Source organism: Aspergillus pseudonomiae (genome assembly GCF_009193645.1).
Source record: "Aspergillus pseudonomiae strain CBS 119388 unplaced genomic scaffold BDV37scaffold_21, whole genome shotgun sequence".
In the NCBI taxonomy this organism is placed as follows: domain Eukaryota; kingdom Fungi; phylum Ascomycota; class Eurotiomycetes; order Eurotiales; family Aspergillaceae; genus Aspergillus; species Aspergillus pseudonomiae.
In genome coordinates, this window is record NW_022476013.1 from 79,292 (window position 1) to 94,569 (window position 15,278).

The 15,278-nt window shown below is 46.6% G+C and overlaps 4 protein-coding genes across 4 annotated transcripts; 2 read left to right on the plus strand and 2 right to left on the minus strand.

The window, feature by feature from the left end:
* Positions 1-182: 182 nt before the first annotated feature.
* On the minus strand, positions 183-5,060 carry BDV37DRAFT_244431 (putative RNA-binding protein). Its single transcript, XM_032081540.1, has 6 exons — positions 4,822-5,060; positions 4,059-4,759; positions 3,265-3,698; positions 2,731-2,977; positions 1,731-2,673; positions 183-1,673 (listed from the first exon to the last, which is right to left on the minus strand). Exons 2-6 carry the CDS (start codon positions 4,329-4,331, stop codon positions 592-594), a joined length of 2,979 nt encoding a protein of 992 aa, XP_031943000.1. The 5' UTR covers positions 4,332-4,759; positions 4,822-5,060; the 3' UTR covers positions 183-591.
* A 275-nt stretch (positions 5,061-5,335) lies between these two features.
* On the plus strand, positions 5,336-6,179 carry BDV37DRAFT_244448 (uncharacterized protein). The gene has a single exon (XM_032081541.1). It carries the CDS (start codon positions 5,675-5,677, stop codon positions 6,101-6,103), a length of 429 nt encoding a protein of 142 aa, XP_031943001.1. The 5' UTR covers positions 5,336-5,674; the 3' UTR covers positions 6,104-6,179.
* Positions 6,180-11,038: 4,859 nt separating this feature from the next.
* Positions 11,039-12,616, minus strand: BDV37DRAFT_270424 (bacterial low temperature requirement A protein-domain-containing protein; the record flags this gene model as incomplete). The annotated part of the gene is made up of 4 exons (XM_032084558.1): positions 11,039-11,107; positions 11,373-12,251; positions 12,315-12,430; positions 12,484-12,616. The coding sequence occupies 4 exons, from the start codon at positions 12,614-12,616 to the stop codon at positions 11,039-11,041; spliced, it is 1,197 nt and encodes a 398-aa protein (XP_031943002.1).
* Positions 12,617-13,393: 777 nt separating this feature from the next.
* Positions 13,394-15,090, plus strand: BDV37DRAFT_281519 (putative MFS sugar transporter; the record flags this gene model as incomplete). Its single annotated transcript, XM_032086827.1, has 4 exons — positions 13,394-13,467; positions 13,535-13,837; positions 13,900-14,422; positions 14,479-15,090. The coding sequence occupies 4 exons, from the start codon at positions 13,394-13,396 to the stop codon at positions 15,088-15,090; spliced, it is 1,512 nt and encodes a 503-aa protein (XP_031943003.1).
* Positions 15,091-15,278: the final 188 nt, after the last annotated feature.

The following is a 15,278-nucleotide window of genomic DNA, read 5'->3' on the forward strand; positions in this document are numbered from 1 at the left end:
AGTACTTATCATAGATAACTTTCATATGACAGCCCACTGTTCCAATCGGAGTCAAGATGGCCACAATGACGACTGAAGCGAACAACAAAACAGAGAATACCAAATAACGTTAAAGAAACGAGAAAAAAGATAAAAAAACAGTTCAGCGTTGAATGATAAAAAAAAAAAAAAAAAATAAAAAAAAAAAAAAAAAAAAAAAAAAAAAAAAAAAAACACATGTATGAAACATTTCAACCTTCGCTCAACCTAAAGTTGAAGAGCTGGGTTAGTAGGTGGAAACGACAAGGAAGAAATAGACGTGGCAGGTATATTCGTCAAAAGATGTGATAAACATGAGCATTTAACGCCTTGAAAGAATACAGGACATCAATGCAGGTATAATCTTTTATCAGACTGCATCGTATCGTCAAGAATCCAAAGATGCAATGCAAGTTGCATAAAGATAAAAGATCTGTCGTGGTATCAATGTTTCAGGTTCCCAATTCGTTGACATATGTCAAGATGGCCGTAAGTCATAGAGATCGTATCATCATTTCAAATATGAGTACAGTTCAATGGGTAGGTAGCGAATCCAAGATATTTCACACCAGCTTAAAAGTATGCATACAGCTGACCTTGAGCACTTAGATTGCCGTTCGAGTGCTGGACTGGAGGGGTGAAAATCCCAGAGGGGTTTTCATTTGGTCCCCCGGACGGAGTATTGGTCGTAGAGCCAACACCAAACTGGGCACTACCTATGGGAAAAGAGGGATGTTGATACAAGAAAGGCTTCTGGTTACCTTGCAGAGGCCCAGGAAGCTGAGCCGAATTCATCTCGTTCGGAGTGACTTGTCCGCTAGTTGTAGCACTTCCCCTCCCGGAACCCTCTGCTGCCATCATCTTGCCAGCAATGCGACGACCGTGAGGTGTTTGACGGATTGAAGGCAAGATTGGTCTAATCGCATCGACCAGGCGGGTTCGGGTCTCACTGTCCGCGAAGTCCATGGCAGTTTGCACAACATAGTTAGCGAAGGAATCTCGGAGCATTTTCTCCAGCTCACAGCCTGAGAGCATCTCCTCGATGAGTTGGCCTCGAACCGGGCCGTCGGCAGTGCGGAGACATTTTTCGATAACGTTGGAGCTAAACTTCTGCTTTGACAAGGCGGGGATATTTCCACGGAACGTCTGACAAAGGGGTTCGGTGAAATGGGGCTCGGCCAGATCCAAAATGTACTGCACCACGTAGTTTCCAAAAGGATCTTGAACCAAGGCAAACGCATTGGAGGTGATCTGGGCGATTAGACGAGCCCTCTGGTCACCAGAAGCATGATCAATGCAGCGCTGAAGAACGCAACATCCATGGCGGTGAGTACCTACCACAACACAATTAGCACCCACAGCATCATAGATGAACTGGGCGTCTTCAGCAGAGAGGCGATTCAGGCACTTCTGAATGACATGATTGCCATTCAAATCTTGAACCAGTTCCACAACGTGATCTTCCAAAGCGTGGATCACGGTTTGAGTCTGTTCAGAAGTTGATATGAACTCGATCATCTTCTGTAAAGCCCTAGTACCATGTTGATTCAGTGCGATTTTCACAAGTTGGTGCGCGGCGTTGTTGATCAGCGCAGTACGCTGTTCATCATTGGAGTACTCAAGCAACTTCTGGCAAAGATAATTACCAAAAGGATCTGTGTATAGAAAAGTTAGAACGGCCACATCGATAAAATTGGTTAAAGGTTACGAACCGGTCATTAGCTCCACAACATGCACATGCGTCTCATCAAAGATCATCTGGACATGGTCCGGGTTGCGCTCCTCTAACTTCCGCTGCAAGTACCTGCACCCATGCTGGTCTTTACAGAGGCCATATAGCTCACCACGATAGTGATCCAATGGAAAATTAGTGAAGCGAGATAGCTGGGCGGACTCCCCTTCACCGTTGCTGCGGCGAGATCCCATAGCCTTTGCTGGACCCTCAGCTATACGGTAATTGCCGTAGCCGGGAAATGCGCCGTAAGAAGCGCCAGGAGTATAGTTCTGAAGTTGTCCGTTTACCGGGAGGGGATTCCCCATGTAAGGCTGGACGCCGTAACCATAAAATGGCTGCTGGAAAGTGGCCAAAGAAGCCGGAGCAGCAGTGCTGGTGCTGGCAGCCGAACTAAGTTGTGGCCCAAAGGGTGTTGCATTAGGCTGTAGGGTGGTCTGCTGAGACCGGGGTCCCTGCATGTTTGGGTCATCGCGGTCTGGCGAGTCCTTCTGCTGGCGGGTGTTGACAGCATTTGCAGGAATTCGGCCCATGTTGGCATTGTGTTGCTGGAAATGTTCCGCATGAGTCTTTGGTGGTGTGATGGCAGGGTCAAATCCATCACCCTTTACAGTAGGGAGGTCATTTGTAGAGTATGATGACTGCAGAGAGGTTGGACGGTTTGACGAGGTTGCAGTCATACCTTCATGGTTCCCCTCAGCACTGTAAAGAAGGTTTGCCTCAAGTGAGTGACGAGCAGTGTGTCGAGGTGTGTTAGAATGACTCTCGCTAGTCGGGCTTCCCAGCTGCTCGAGCCGGAACATGTTTAGAGCGTTTTGTGGCATGCTTTGATGAGAAGAGCGATGTCGGCTATGAGAGTTCCAGGTTTCGGGGTTTGGAGTGCGAGAATTGGCCAGGTCTAAGGCATCCGAGTTTGCAGATAGCTGATCTTCCTGTTAACGGGGTTGAATTCGATGTAGGAATGAATAACAATGACCTACCAATCCTGAGTCGTCCCTACGTGACAATGTAGGGAACTTGTCGTCGGGGTCTGTCAACTTGAGATAACTCTTGATGTCAGGAGTTGGAATTCGATCTTCCTCCTTCAAAGTCGCTCTATCGTCCTCGTTGTGGAACAGATACTTAGCAGTGTTAAACGACTCCAATCCAGAGGCGTTATTAAAGCCAGAGATGTTTGGGCGGAGCTGGGATCCAAAACCTGCAGATGGCATTGAATAACGATGGATACTAAAACAAAGTGAGTCAGTAACTTGTAGCTCGAGATACCATGAAAGGGAACAACAAAACAGGTATGAATAGCAAATATCATGGAAAAGTAAACAGAAGGTCACATCAAAATAACCAAATGTGAAGGGAAGGTCAGGCAACGAAGTGAACTGTTGTGTTCCTTCACAGGCAGCGCAGCCACGACGCCGAGACCATGATGTTTGGTACAGAGTGAAACACACAAACATCCATATTACACCAAATTCGATTCACAGTGATTAATATGACTTGAGAGAGGGAAAACTTACGCAGGTCCAGGACGGAAAGGGGATGTAGGCTCTTGACTGAAATCTTCTTTCTCAGAGTTTCTGCGAGAACCAGGAACAGAATGCACCGAGAACCGATTGGTAGGGGTTTGTGCAGAGGCGGGATTCACCTGGCCCTGCGGAGTTGCTGCCTGAGAAGGGGCAAATACATTGAAGAAACCAGGAGATGAGGTGACAGATGAAGTTGAGAAGCGAGTAGGTCGTGTGAACCCACTTGAGAAGCTGTTTTCCCGATACTCAGGAGGGGTCGTAGGCTCACTGACAGGCCCAGATATGCCAGCTTTGGCAAGGTCCTTTGCAATTCGGTCCATCTCTAACTTCTCTTTCTCATGCTGCATGTCTAGTAGCTTCATATCTTCTTCAAACCTCCTCTTTTGCTCCCGCATATACTCGATGTGCTGACGCTTCTTTTCAAACTGGGAAAGTATTAGAAATAATCAAATACAGAGAGGTGAATGAGAAAGCGAAATAAATAGAGGGGCGGCCAGGAGTTGTGGCAAGGCTCTTGTGACACGGAAGATTGTGATCTGTGAAACTTTTGAGGTGATAGGAAAAGTGAAGATCAACAGGAGTTAGGTACAGTGTAGGGAGATTCTAGGCCTGAAGTGAGAATAAAGTGCCACATCCACGAAGTCGCCAACAGGCAGCAGCATTGAACTTAGGCTGAAACAACTACAATCCGACTTGAACCACACCTCCATGTCACCAGAAGAGCTCGGCAACTGAGACGTCGCTGGGTGGAAGATAGGACAACTGGTCAAACAGAGAAATCTTACCGATGACAATAGATCCAAGGGATCCGGCATATGAGGCGCATTTCCAGCATGATTCAAATAGCTCCAAGACGAAAGCTTGCTAGAGTCTGTGGTGAAACGACGCTGAAGATTGGCACGGACATCACCTGAGGGCCGCGAAAAAGCTGACACGAGGTTCGAGTGGCCTGGGGAGATCGAATTGTATCCGGGAAACGGTGACTCTGAGGTAGGGGATCGCGGAGAGGGAAATCGCAGCTCATCGAGGCGTTCACTAAGTCCGTTCTTGAAGGCCATGATGGCGGCCACTATGAGACGGATATCACTGGACTAATACCATTCAGGGGCCTAGACAAGTTAGAGAAGCAGTCACAGCATGGTATTGAGTTGAATGAAGCGGGCTGTTTATGGAGTTATCAACTCTCAAGAAGCAGTGTCGAGTACACCTGGGGGCTTTAATTGAGGCACAGGGACCAGGCAGTGTGTGCCGGTTGGCGGTGTGTTTTCTTAGATAGCGTGCGATGTAAGGAGTTGGAGAGGGGCTGAGGGGTGATTCGGCGGAGAAGATCTCGGAAAAGAACAGCAACTCACACACAATGAACGCCTCGAGAGTTTAAGTTCCAAACGCGAAAATAGAGCTTGCAGTTGAATATTTGCTCAAGGCCGCAAGTAAGGATTGTTTATAAGGGGGTCCGGGGTAGGTTTGTACACCCAACGGTGCGCTCCTAACGATGCGGAGATCTCGATCAGTGGCGTAAGAACCAAAGGTTTGGGAAACGGGAGGTACCTGTTATACACCTGAACCCTACGCTCTCGATTCGAGAGCGACGGGTTGATAAAGATAAGAACGAGTGAACAGCAAGGAAATGGCTTTTCAAATGCCAGTAACGAAGGTAAAAAAAATATATTGTTGTACATATAGCGTGAACGCGCAAGACGACAACAGTAACGAAAGAGGAACAAAGTGGGAGGCGGGCGAGAGGGGAAGAGAAACCAAGCGTGGGCGGCTGGGACAGCTGAGCGTGCCTGAGGAAGCGGGGAGTCAGTGACTCGTCTCGTTTGGGAAATACGGTGTTGGAGCCCTTGGCCGATGGATGTTCATCATTTCCAGCCTGGCCACTCCTCTTCTTTCTTTTCTTCTTTTTGGAACCTTGCAAGAATGATCTACCGTCACGAGACTGTTGATATGATAATTTAAAACCTACTATTTTTCATATATAAGCCAGACTTTAGTCCCGGTACATCCCTTTGGTCTATTCTAGTTGTTCGCATTCTATAGGGTTTGTGGTGGTAAGTTACTCGTACAGAGTACAGTATTCGGTACTACGTATCGTACTGTACACACTCCCGAAGAAGCACAAGTAAGACATGTATGTATGTACCCAAGTCCATTACTCAGACAGGCCTTGTTGCTGCTCGGTTGCTTTAATACCTCGTATATATCTATTTTTAAATTGTTGATTTATGATTATTGTTTTTGTTTCCGAAACATGGAAACTCATCCAATGATCGTTTTTCTTCTCTCAGGAGGTCTAACCGTCGTGGTGGTCAACCATTGACGGCTATGGTGAGCTGTTCGATGACAACTGCTTTTAGATGATCATTGACTTTTGGACGGATCAAGTGTTAATCTTGCCTGTATGAATCATGATTGGATGGCGGATTGCTTTACCCTGCAAAATCCAATGATCCTGCACGACTCTGTCGGGGTTGAATGGCAGTTCTTGAATAGTGCCGTCGGAGGTTTGCTGCAGCTTTGCAACATGCATCCTCATTGTTACCGACTGGAGCCAACATGGTCTTGCTCGTTCGAGATTGTTGAGCACTCAACCTCTCCCGGCATCAAAGGTTGCATTATCATGGCTTGTTTATCTTCCTTGCCTGTGCCCGCCCCTTTCTTTCTTTCTTTCGTTTTTTTTCTTGACTTTTACCGCCAGCGAATACTCTGTACATTTGACTACGTACAAAGGATTTTACATTCCTCCCTGCTGGAGAATTGTGTAAGGGGGTACGGGATAGTATCGTGTGCTGGTCAAGGCGTGGGCTCTGCAAGTGTAATTCTGCATTGAGTGGAGACAAGAGGTCAATGAAAAAAAAAAAAAGATGTGACGGCGGTTCACGCCCTAATTGCTGCACGTACCTGGGTTAGAGCAACACGACTGGGGCATTACAAAGACGACATCAATCCTCCGTTGTATTAGAAAACGAATAAGATTTCTGGAGCTAATAGCGGCTGCAGTGCAAGTCATAGTTTCGAAACTAATCTCGTAGTCAATTACCCCTTCCTTTTTTTTTTCCATTTTCCCCCCCTTTTCCTCTTCTTTTTTCCTTAGTATTTCTTAATTAATTAAACTTGAGGGAGACAACCGAGACTCCTTAATTCCGCAATTTGGTGCCCTACGGAGCATGATCAGGTTCCCATCTGATGAGCGAAAAGCGAAGACCACGCATACATTATGGATGGTCATTCATTAATTGAGCATTGGCTAGATATTACAGTACATATGTACAATGCCCAAGCCTACCTTACCTTGCCTTTGGTACGGAGTACAGTACCAGACAATTTATGTTCAAGAATTCCCATGCGCGTCTCAAATGGTTTGCGACGGCTCTCTATGTTGATTATGTGCTCCTCCAACCATTTTTTATTTTCTTCTCTTTCCTTCTACCTTTTTTTCTATTTAGTTTTTTTTCTTTTTTATTTGTGTTATCCGTTGTTTTGAGCTTAGCCATTTGGGGGATTTTTATTTTCAATTTTCCCATTTGACTCATCTTTGGTGGGTGGGTGCACGGTTAGTACCAGGGATCGTGGCCCAGATAACATGCAAATGGACTCAAGCGTGCCAACCCGATGGGGATCTTCGGTGCCAGTCAGCGTGGTTCCATGGATCAGTCGACTCAACGTCTCGACCGATTGAGTTGAGGTACACGGAAAGCAGATGAATAATAGAATAATAGCGGTTGAGATTAATGCTGTATTTAGGTGTATGTAAATCAGTATGTACCGGCGTAGGTATGGAATACGTACCTAGAAGAGGTCTCAGGTACGCGGGTAAGTACTTCCCTCTAAGAATGTACTACTACTAGTAGTTAGTCGTACTAGTAAATAAGCGGCCCGGTGTGGATGAACTTTCTCGCCTTCTGGACGATTCGCCTCATAACACTTACAGCTGTGAGCACGTCAGGTCGTGATTGGTGCGGTGAGGGAAAAGCGGTGTACAACCTGGCAGCAAGATTGATTAAACCAACGAACGGTGTGCTGATCCGTGAGTCGCTTCAAGGTATTCCCCCCTCCCCTTCCTCAGTTCTTAGCCAATACAATGATATTAAACATGGCCCCGGTCAGTGGAGAGACTTGGCCCCCTCAGAGCGGCGCCCAGACATACCTAGACTCGTGACTACCGTCTCGAACCCTAGTACAAGCGGTGCACAGGGCACAATGCACCCAGAGCAGCCAAACTCCGATTCCAGATCGACGCTCTTCTACCAGGGAATAGCCCTAGAGAGCATAGAATTCGGATTACAGTGCCTGGGATTGTTGCTTACTCGGTTGATATTGTTGTTTCTCTCCAGTTCTTAGTGCCGTTTGTCAGACATGCCTTACTTGTACTTTAACTAGTCATTAGTTGGGTACCATTCCATGGAGCCATTCGCAGCATTGCAGTCTAACTGGCCGTGGCTCGAGGGATCAAAGGCCAACGGAGGCCAATCAATAGAGGCCACTTTTCTGCCCCATGGACAGTTGGGTCCTTTCCTGAAGCCCTCGAAATTCGACAGGATCCCTTGGGATCTGACTAATGATTTCACCCCTCACTCTATGTCGATCAGAAGACTGTTTTACATTATTCTTGCCAAACTAAATCTTAGATTACACCGGGATAGATTTATGTCACGGAACACAAAAATATGTCCCCAAATTCCCTTGGTACTGCTCCAGACCCTAACTCACCGTTACTTGAAATATCATGAAATCGGAAGTGTAGTTTCATGCCCAAAACGGCCGTGCCCCTACGGAAACCTGTTCGACAAGATCCGATATGATCAACCGTTACTCAAGCGCCCCATCAGCAATACGCCAATTGAGAACGCTTGACTGGTCACAAAGTTGCGGAACTGGACCCGACATTACTCACTGATCTCCACGCTCGGCCAATCTGCTTTGATGCCTCTAATCCAATCGCATGTTGCTCTTCGTTGCTGATCTCCTTATCTACGAAAATGAAAACTCATGTCTGTCAGAAGTCTGACACACGCAGGATGGAGACATGAAACTCTGCGGCTAATACAATTGGATCTGATTTTAATGGCATCATGAAACAGTCGTCAGATTTCACAACCACACGTGATCATAGGGGTTCTATGTATGTACCGCACAACGAACCGAGCCATTTTCTCGAAGATCCATGATGCTCGTCAGTCCCACATAGTGAACTAATGTTGTTGCTTCGTCCGATATCCATGTTGTATCGATCTACTGTTTGCGTTTAGTGGCAATCCTTCTCCGCATGGGAGGGGAATCTGGAATGCCAGGTGGCGAAGATCTAAAATTGCGGTCAAAGAATCCCACCGCCACGGGCACCTCACCCTCTAGAACGATCCCCCCACACCATTCGTAGCGCTGTCACTGAGGCTTTTCGAATCTCTCGGTACCACTACGTGCGCGAAATGCGCCTAATGCGCCTAAGGTTAGTAACGGCTGAATCTCATCTCCGGTGCTAATGACCCCTGTTCCTCGGTAATGGGCAGAGGAGCCTCTATTCCTTTGACATTTGAGGCATTGTTGCCCAACCCCGCAAGACACAGAGCTTGGCTTACGCTCCAGATATGCTTAGGATAAACTGAACAGATAGGGCAATTCCGAACCTACATGCCCGAAGTTTCTCCTTTGTAGTGTTGGTCATTTGTGGTCGTTCCACCACAAAGACAATATCGGCCCCGGTTTGAGAAAGAAATTCCATAGGCGGGGGCTGGAATTTTACTGTGGGTGGTACTTTTGAGAATACCAACAAGCATATGATTCTTGATTTGATGTTCTAGTGGCTCCTTGCAATCATTTACCACCCAAATGGCATTGCAGCGAAGGGTTGCGGATGCCATGACGCAACTAACACACCTACTCGCAACTGCCGCTGCATGATCCCGCACATCCTACTCGCCAGGGCTTGCAATGTTTAGGCGAGGAGAGCGAGGAGCCAGTCCCCACGAGGCACGTTTCTTGGAATGATGCTATGATACATTTACATACGGCTTGTGCGCAGCTGCAAGTGAGTTGTTCAACGGGATAACTAGACCGAAGCATACCAAGCCATGTTGAAATGGCATGGTGTGAGACTATCTAGTCTAGCAGACATCCATTTCCTGGAATCATACCTTACGCCCGAATAGCTCGCTGTACCCTTGTCGAGCCTTGTTGCCTTGCTTCATGGGCATATGAAGCATTTTTGGGCACCATTTTTCAATCGCTCGATGTGTGGTTTGCCGCGCATGGAACCTTTTGTACCCTTTCTATTCTATTATTCTGCGAGCACCTCCTTTTGGAAAGCATCGTGGACTACCAGAGGTTTACTACTCACTCGGCAAGTCATATTCGATACCGGGTATATTCTACCCTTGTATGAGGTCCGGTAGCACTAAGGTCTGGGATCTCCCGTTATAGTCGAATGCGCCTCTTAGAGTTGACCGTGGATCGAATTCAGGGGACACGTCACGAGAATAGATTACTGTGTTTAAAACGCTATCTAGTTAAACCTAATGCCCTCCATCACAGACTATATGCCCAAGAAAATATCGAATCTTTGTGAAAGTGCAAGTGCTAAAGTAACCTAGTATACATTGTCTGTGGGCAGGTCAGGAGATACCATTGCATCATCTCTAGCCTACCAGGCCTATTCTGGTCGAATACCACAGGCACTAGCATATACTGCCTCACAAGGAGGGCAGAAAGAATAAGAACCTAGGATCCATTTCACATAGTGATGCATAACTTGGAATAACTTGACAAGCAACACACGCGATATATACTATCTCGGCCACTTAGTAACCATTTGGCCTTCATACTGTATCTTGATATCAAGAGTGTCAACCAACGAACAATCACCTTCAGTATATCTCATTAGAATACCTGAGCCATACATGCTACTACATACTCGATGCCTTTTATATTCCAACCCTTCATCGAATGCGTTTACTTGTCTCTAGTTCTCTATCTATGATGTTGACATGTTTCTCACTTAACAATTTCTTATTAACAGGCCACTCTAGCCTATGAACCTTTGCGATAATAGTCGGCTGATATACAGTCCTTCTACTTCCTATCGATGTACCATAGCCATACTATCTAGGAAATACTGTATATGATACTTTCTATTCTTCGTGTACCCTCCTTGGAAACCCTCATAATCCCATCTAAGTAAATGTAGTTGTATTGACCCACAATGTAGTAGCTTGTTTATGGAACAATGATTCGACCAGTGCTGCTATCCAGAGTCACAATGACAAAACTAGTTATACGAAACATTAAATGGATTGAATTCAATGGAGTGACGCTTGTCATTGGAGACGAGGGGGTTTCTTGTAGGTTTAACGATCGATATAATAGCGCTTGAGGTCAAATTTGAAGGATTATCCCATTTAGGTACTAAGCTGCAAGGGTCCATCTTTGCTCATTATATATATATCAAGTTGACGAGATATCTCCCTATCCACGTCAATTCATAAATCAAAACATAAATCAATATCTTCGTTCAAGCTTGTCTTCGTATCTATTAATTGTAATATCTGATTAACAATTTCTGGAGTGCGTCCGAAGAGAAGGCAGTGGGTATAGGACAGTAGAAACCGAAGCATGGAGGTATAGTCCCTGTGGCATATGTCGTTGAAGTATACCCGAGTAAGGTAGTGCACATGTACTGCACCCCTCCCTGCGACAGGAAGTGTAGAGGTAGTGGTCGTATATTATAGCATCTTCATCCCTAAGGATTAATGAGAAGTGTAACAGACAAGGTCTATGCCCTTGCAGGATCAGATGACTCATCCCTGAACACAGGCACGTTCGAATCGTCAGAGGTCATTCTCTGCTCAGGATATTCTGTATTGTTCCAAGATTCCCAGATACCGGCGTGACAGTGCAAAGAGGTGATATTCTCCCAGACCAAACAGAATACTATCAGAGCCATGATAATTGACATCATTGAAGTGATGTCGAGGTCTTTAGCTAAACCGAGGAGAATAATGATAAGTCCGATGACAGGGCGCATGATCATGCGAAGGTGCTGTTTGAAGTCTCAAACGTAAGAAGATGCATCGTGATTGAATATACAATGAGTCGGGCTGGCCTACCTTAGACAACATCAACGTTCCCGGCGCATCTCTATCCTCGTATAACAATGCTAAGCCATAGAGACAATATATCCCAGTTCCGAGGCTACCACAAAGTAGCCAACGCTCAGGATCACGAAACCTGTCCTCTGCTGCGCTTGCAGCTGCAACATGTCCGCTTGCGAGCAGGCTGGCAACAAGAGGCAAATGAAGGATAGCCCACCCGAACGCTGTGTACACAGAATAGCGGAAAGGATGAGTGCTCTGCAATGCGCCGTCGTTATGAGCGTATATCCAGTTCAGACAGAAGGCGATGATTAAAACCCAGACTGCATGGAGCAAGCTGAGATTGAAACCAACCGCTGCAGGTGAGCCGACAACGATCTGATACAAATACTCGCCAAGAACAATGATATAAAATGCGGCGTATCGATCGACTTCATGCGCGATATCAACGGCAGTTGTATACTTGGCTTTCAGCATCTTCTTAGCTGCCGGCGAATAACAGAAGACCCAACTGCACTCCTCGAAGACAACGCCAACGGCAGCCGCGGCGATTTTGCCGCGCAGGGGTACGGACTCGAAGTATAGCGGGATATATATAAGCATCGAAATCAATGTAAGCGAAACCCACAGCCTCTGTTGCTTTCTGTGGTGATAGCTGGCAAAGGAGTATAGTAGGTGTGCTGCGCTGCATGAGATGCGTGCAACCATGTATGAGCCGACGGTGGCTCGCATAGCGCTGATATCCTCATCCACGAGGGATGCATTGTTCCCGTACATAACAAGAACTGCCATTATCCATAGAATAAGTGCGCGCTGTAGTAGGTCGTCATTATAGAATGAGTTCATCAATTCCCGGAGATCGGCCCAAACATGCCAAGTAGGCGCGAGTATAAGCTATGCATCAGTCATGTTAGCACAGTATGACCCTCTGTGGATGAAGCGTCGATGTACACTAACAATATACTTGACTAATTTTGCTCCCGAAATGTCCTCAGCAAGAGTCTCGGCGAAGTTTGCCAAAATCGCGACATAAAGAAGGTCCAGGAAGAGTTCAAAGCGTCCTGAGAGTGGAGCTGTTAGCACCGCAGCACTTGCATTCAGCTAGCGAATATGTAGACATGCTTACCTGCCTGTCGCTCCTCTTCATGCCGTTTTATGAGTTTCCCATTTTCAAACCACTGCAGCGCAACCGGTTGACGAAAGAGATACCGCGGGGTTGGCTGGAGTTCACTGAGATCGATTCCTGGAATGCTGGCCATTGCTGTATAGGCAATTGCCGAGAGAGCGAGAAAGACGAGATAGTAAAGGGAGTCTCGGAGAGAAAAAGCTTCGCGTGAATTAAGGTTAAAAACAAGCCCTAGATATTCAGGGCTTCATAGATCAATTTCCGAAAACGGCTAGAAAGAGGTATCCTGATGCAGTTAGATCAATCGGCATCCATGGACCCATCTGGCCCACTACGTAGGGCTGTTTGTATAGTTTGTTCATCGTAGCATACAATCCTCTAGTGCCTGATATATTGGGCACCAACTTTCTTGTCTGCCGGAACTTGAAAACCGATGGAGAATTGGTTACCCGCTGATACTGAAGGAGTCCGTCATGGATGTCTTCCCCACAAGGTTCCCGGGGCTCAAATTCCCTTAACATGTCATTTAAAGGGTTGAATGCTATGGCAATCGCTCTTCAATACAGATAGGGCGGGAGTCATCGTAGTTATCCATGCCTTTGTAATGCGACGACGGATAGCGCTTAGAGATACCTAGTTTAGATACTCCGTGGCCACGAAGTGTTTAACCCCGTATCAAAATCCCCGAAAGGTCAACGTGGGGGTGGGTCTTATCAGTTGGGCCAGTAAGGCCAGGAAATACAGTGGAACAAAGCGTTGATCAAGGAAATTTTTTTTTCATCTCTCGCTTATCTGACTTTTATATATTTATTTTCCCGGACTGTGCTGGACAATCTGACATTCACAATCCGTAGAGTACTACCTGTATCTATTAACGAATTCTTACCAGCTACACCTGCTTCACTTAGCCATGGGTATGGTTCGCAGGCTTCCAGGATATGTGGTCGCTAGTACGCTGTGCTCCTGCGGCGGGCTGTTGTTTGGGTAAGATCACATATCCGAATTGCTCATCTTTTCTATATTGCCCGGAATACTGATACGTTAGAAATAGGATGGACACTGGCATCATTGGCCCTGTAACTACTATGGATAGCTTTGTTGCCCAATTCGGTAGCCAATCTGCAACCGTTCATGGATTGATAGTATCATCGATTTTGATTCCAGCAGCTGTCTCGTCCTTTTTTGCCGGCTTTCTTGCAGACAAATTGGGCAGGTCAAAGGGTATCAGTATTGGTGCCCTGATATTTGCTCTTGGAGCTGCGCTTGAGGCCGCAGCGGCCCATATCGCTATGTTTATAGTTGGAAGGTGTGTCGAGGGAATAGGGGAGGGTCTCTACCTGGGGACGCTGGTCGTGTATGATATTCAACTATTACCTCTCTTGAACCCATGTCAGCTAGCTAACATAAGGTTCATAGCTACATTTGCGAAATTTCACCGACTAGCGTCCGAGGAGTGCTGACTACAGGCCCTCAGTTGCTGATTACCCTGGGATTGGTGGTCGGTTTCTTTACTTGCTATGGGACTGCTCGCATTGAGTCTTCGTTCTCATGGCGGACACCATTCCTTATACTGGCGTGCCTAGCGGTCACTTTTTCGGTAGTTTCATGGCTCTGGCTTCCCCCGTCACCGAGATGGCTGAAGCTTCACGGTCGTGAAACAGAAGCAACAGCAGCGTGGGATCGTCTGGGAGTCACTCATGCAGAACGAGAAAAGATGGAGGTGGAAGAGGATCGAGAGACTAATATGCAACGAAGGACAGCCCCAGAAGCTGGCAATGCATCTACTGTGGAACGGATCACGTCTGGTCCCAAGCCCCAAGTTCAATCCGTCAAAGACAAGCTTTTCGACATCTTCTCAAAAGATGTTCGGACACGAACAGCACTTGCTGTATTTCTAATGGGAATGCAGCAACTTAGTGGAATTGATGGCGTGCTCTACGTGAGTTTGTTTATTCTTCTAAATGCTCGGTTTAGTCTAACATTGTTCCTTTATAGTACGCTCCTCTACTTTTCCAACAAGCTGGACTTGCAACCACGGATGCCAGCTTTTTTGCTTCGGGTGTCTCTGCTCTTGTTATTTTCGGTGTAACAATCCCTGCCCTTATATGGGCTGACAGGTGGGGTCGTCGACACAGTACTATCTATGGTGGCATTGGGCTCAGCATAACAATGTTCTTGATGGGAGCTTTGTACGCGGGAAATGCTGTGCATAGCTCAACTGGTGCAGGCAGATGGGTTGTGATTGTTTCCATTTACATCTTCGCAGTTATTTACTCCCTCAGCTGGGCAGTTGGGATCAAAATTTACGCTGCGGAAATCCAACCGCAGCGAACGCGCGCCTCAGCAACGAGTTTAGCACATGGAAGCAACTGGACGGCCAACTTCATTGTGGCCCTTACGACTCCCATCCTGTTATCTCGCAGTAGCTTTGGTGCTTACTTCCTCTTTGGAGGGTGCACGCTGATAACTGCTCTGATCTGTGCAATCTTCATGCCAGAAACTAAGGGCAGGTCCCTGGATGAGATTGAGGAGGCCTTTAAATCGAAGTCCTTGGGGTCACAGTCCTTTGTCAAAATCATCCGACCAATTACCCGACAGACTTCATGATAGATTGAGATCGAGCTCTCAGTACTGAACGAATATTATTCTAACTTATACTCAAATGTAAATGTATACTACTGTACATATGTATGTAGTATGTAGTTTATGTATGGAGTACATACAGAGTATGTGGGTGATAAGATAAGCGGCTTGGTGCGGAGCTAGCCATTTTGGGACAGTTACCTGGTCTGCTT

What these genes read in the sequence shown, in the direction of transcription:
- BDV37DRAFT_244431 (XM_032081540.1), bottom strand. Translation starts at nt 4,331, where the DNA reads ATGGCCTTCAAGAACGGACTTAGTGAACGCCTCGATGAGCTGCGATTT. An exon ending in CCTTGGATCTATTGTCATCG is followed by an intron (nt 3,699 to 4,058) that starts GTAAGATTTCTC and finishes ATACTTTCCCAG; the next exon opens with TTTGAAAAGAAGCGTCAGCA. An exon ending in CCTTTCCGTCCTGGACCTGC is followed by an intron (nt 2,978 to 3,264) that starts GTAAGTTTTCCC and finishes ACTTTGTTTTAG; the next exon opens with TATCCATCGTTATTCAATGC.
- BDV37DRAFT_244448 (XM_032081541.1), top strand. Translation starts at nt 5,675, where the DNA reads ATGAATCATGATTGGATGGCGGATTGCTTTACCCTGCAAAATCCAATG.